This window comes from Paracoccidioides lutzii, assembly GCF_000150705.2.
Source record: "Paracoccidioides lutzii Pb01 unplaced genomic scaffold supercont2.20, whole genome shotgun sequence".
Taxonomy (NCBI): domain Eukaryota; kingdom Fungi; phylum Ascomycota; class Eurotiomycetes; order Onygenales; family Ajellomycetaceae; genus Paracoccidioides; species Paracoccidioides lutzii.
This window is the reverse complement of record NW_015440966.1, coordinates 505830-509283: the sequence shown is the minus strand read 5'-3', so window position 1 is coordinate 509283 and position 3454 is coordinate 505830. Positions and strand designations below refer to the sequence as shown.

Here is a 3454-nt window from a genome sequence, read left to right as displayed (position 1 = left end):
CAGCGGATTCTGCGTCTCCTCTACCCTCTCTAGCAGTCACTGTCACCTCTGACACCCCTACCGTACTATCCGCTGGTGCCTCGGAGATTAATTTTGGTTCTATGAACTCTCCAAACTGCATTTCCCTGAAACCATCATCTTTCCCTTTCTTTTCAAAAGCCAGGCATCTCAAATTTGGAATACTGGGTTGCTTGATCGTCATCACCATCATCATCTTCAGGGACAGGGGGGGGAAGTTCAATGGGGCTGCCTCATTTTTTGGGTAAGCTGAGAGGCCCATAAAATTTTCTATGACGGCTGTGCGGTACAGCGGATTCTGCGTCTCCTCGTGGCCCCAGACAGGTCCAGCTGCTTGAAAGCAATGATCGCCCCGGGCGGGATGGCAGTTTGGGTTGGGTATTGTGTACATATGGGCATTTGGTTTTTTTGTCGTCTCTTTCTTCCTGTCGTCATAGAAACGATTCCCAACTACCTGCTCTATTCCATATATCCAGCCTTGCATAGACCGAAACTTGGAAACAGAAGCTTCATGTTCTAACGCATTCTTCTACTACAACGCTACCTGTATCTGTCGCGACACCCCATGTTTCCTCTACTCTACGCATCATAATCCAGCACTGTCAAATCCCGCCCGTCATTGTTTCTCGTCCATAGAGAGACAACGTGTTCTAAAAAAAATATACCTTAGATATCCAGGCGAGCTTCCAAGAACGATTTCCGATGCGATAAGCATCCAAAGATGTCTTAATCTCCACGTGATATCAAACCCCTCCCCGCTCTACACTCATGAATAACTTGGAAGACCACGGAAAATCCGTTTAAATGATGTCCCTTATTTTTTAGTCCTATTACGGGAGATGATATGAATACTCCATTGCTCGGGGCGGGAGTTGGCAACAACAGAGGTGTCGAAGGGGGAAGTTATTCGCGGAGAAAAAGAGGTGGGCGATGACATGTACCATCCATCATCCATGGGAAGCCCGGTTGGTTGATGGAGGGAAAGTGATGGAGTACCCAAACAGTGAATGTAAATCCGTCGGTGAATGCAAGGTAATGTTACACGTATGTACATACTCTGGGCGTTTGCTGCTGGAGTTCAGTGGTTCCGTAAACATGATATTGCAATTATGACCGTCAACCTCTTGATATGACTGAGGAGGGTGCAATGGTGATTATTTTGAAGAGTAGGGAGTAAAGTATTGTACATACATATATTCAGATATCAACCGCAATGAGAGCAATGAGAGCAGCCTAGATAGATAATGCATTTGAGGTTAATATTTCCGCCTCATTTACCGAGGATGCAAGATTTGTTGGTACTGAAAGCAGGAAATCTATGAAAAGTGGACAGGGCGTGGCATGGCATGGCATGGCAGAGTGCCTAAGAACCAGAGATCCGAGTGGCTGAATCAGGTATTCGCCGGATACGTACTACTATACTTGGGGGTGTGTGTGCTGCAATAAGTCGGGTGAGCACAGAATAACGGGACTGCGGAGCACGCATCATTATTGGCAAAAGTGGCTGGTTCGAGGTTGGACCAATACCTAGTTACTACATAACTCGGAGAACAGCGAGTTTACATAAAGGAAGACAAGGAGAGTCGTTGTAACTGGCTAACTTGGTTCAACTTTGGAAAAGGGGCTGCGCTTAGTCAGAAGCTCTGGTAAAACTGCACTAGACTACATATGGACTAGCAAAGATACCAGCGCCATTTGTACTTGCCCTTAATAAATGCATCCAATCCATGCTGCTTACCCGTAGTTCTTCTCCAAGGGTTTTGCTGTGTGTATCGCCCGATACGACAATACCAGCCAACCGGTTCCCACCAGCATGTATTAGGTAACAACCCGGTTTAGTAAGGCCCCTTTTCCCCTTAACCTAACTTGTTCCCTAGCATGTTGCTGCTTGCTGCTGCTTGCTGCTGCTACTGCTTGCTGCTACACGTCCGTCCCCCTTCGCCCTTTCGCCCTCCCACGCAAAAAACCCACGGCAAAACCCAAAACCAAAACCCAAGGCAAACCCAACCCCATCCGCATCCCATACTTTATTTTGTCGTAATCATAATAAAACACCCAGCCAACTTCGGACAATGGAACCCTCAGCCCGCGCCTGGCTACGGCGCCCATCACTTCTACTACCACCACCACCAACTCCCACCACCACCACAACAGATATATTATTATCTCCCTCGCCCGCGCATCCACCTTGATCAACCTGCCGCTATCACCCACCACTGGTGTATTCACAGTCACCATCGCCGCTGAGCCTGTGTACAATCCCCAACACCAACACCAGCACCATGGCAACACGCTAATATAATAAAATAAGCAACACACGAAAGCTTCCACTCACCAGTCTCGCCTCCGTGGCCCGTGGTCCCCGTCCCCGTCCACTCAACTCAACTCAGCTCAACTATAATAATAAATAACTCACTTACAAACAACTCTCACCACCAGCCTCGCCAATTCTTTTTAAAAACTTTCCCCCCATTTTCTGTTGTACACAAAGAACCAACAATCCATCCACGGTCGTCCGACACCCTTTTGCCATCCAGCCAGGGTCTCCCCTATACCATCACCATCATCATCATCTCACCCGACTACGCATTACAAAGGGGGAAAGAGAAAATTCACAAAATATTCCATAGAGACTGGCCTCTCTCCATCTCACAAGCCAACACCATCACCAACACCAACCACCACAACCAACAATAACAATGGCATCATCATCCGAAAAAATACCCTCTACATCCCCATCTACCTCCTCACCTTCTTCCTCCTCCTCTTTCGCAAGCCGCTCACTGAAACCCTCCTCCAAATCCTCCCAACTTCTCATCCTCAGACTCTCCCCTTCCCTCCTCTCCCGTTTCCCTGGCTCGACACCCCCAGACCCCACCTCCACCGCAGAAGATAAAAATTCAAAGTCTTCCTCATTCTCTTCCCCGTCCAACACAGCCACCGCTGCTGCTGCTGTTGCTGGCACTACAACCAACACCGCACCTGTACCAGCAGACAACGCTTCAGACGCTGCATCAGCATCTACTCCCACCCCGCAATCCGATGCGCAGAAACGCAAAGGTGTCCCCGGACCCAAACCGGGGACCAAAAGGGGACTAGGACAGGGTGTTGGAGGTGATAACAATGGTAATAATAATACGACGATGACTCCAAAACCGAGAGGGAAGCCTGGGCCGAAGAAGAAGGCGAGATTGTAAGTTGTTCGTTTATTTCTTATGTTTCCTTCTACGGATTCGTGGGAATGGAAGGGGTGGATATTCCACAACACTCTGTCTATCCCGTCGATGAACTCCCCCCCAAGAAAACAAAATTTCCCGTTCCCCATTATCTTCCCCTCCCCTCCCTTCTCCCACAAAAAAAAAAAAGATTATATAGTTTTCCCTTCCGTTTTTTTTTAAGAGAGGGGGGGTAGGTTCCATTGTGCCCCTCCACAACA

The 3454-nt window shown here is 48.3% G+C and overlaps 1 protein-coding gene across 1 annotated transcript; it reads left to right on the top strand.

Annotated features, from left to right (window-relative positions):
• Nucleotides 1–2717: 2717 nt before the first annotated feature.
• PAAG_06870 (hypothetical protein) lies at nt 2718–3215 on the top strand (the record flags this gene model as incomplete). Its single annotated transcript, XM_002791278.1, has 1 exon — nt 2718–3215. One exon carries the CDS (start codon nt 2718–2720, stop codon nt 3213–3215), a length of 498 nt encoding a protein of 165 aa, XP_002791324.1.
• Nucleotides 3216–3454: the final 239 nt, after the last annotated feature.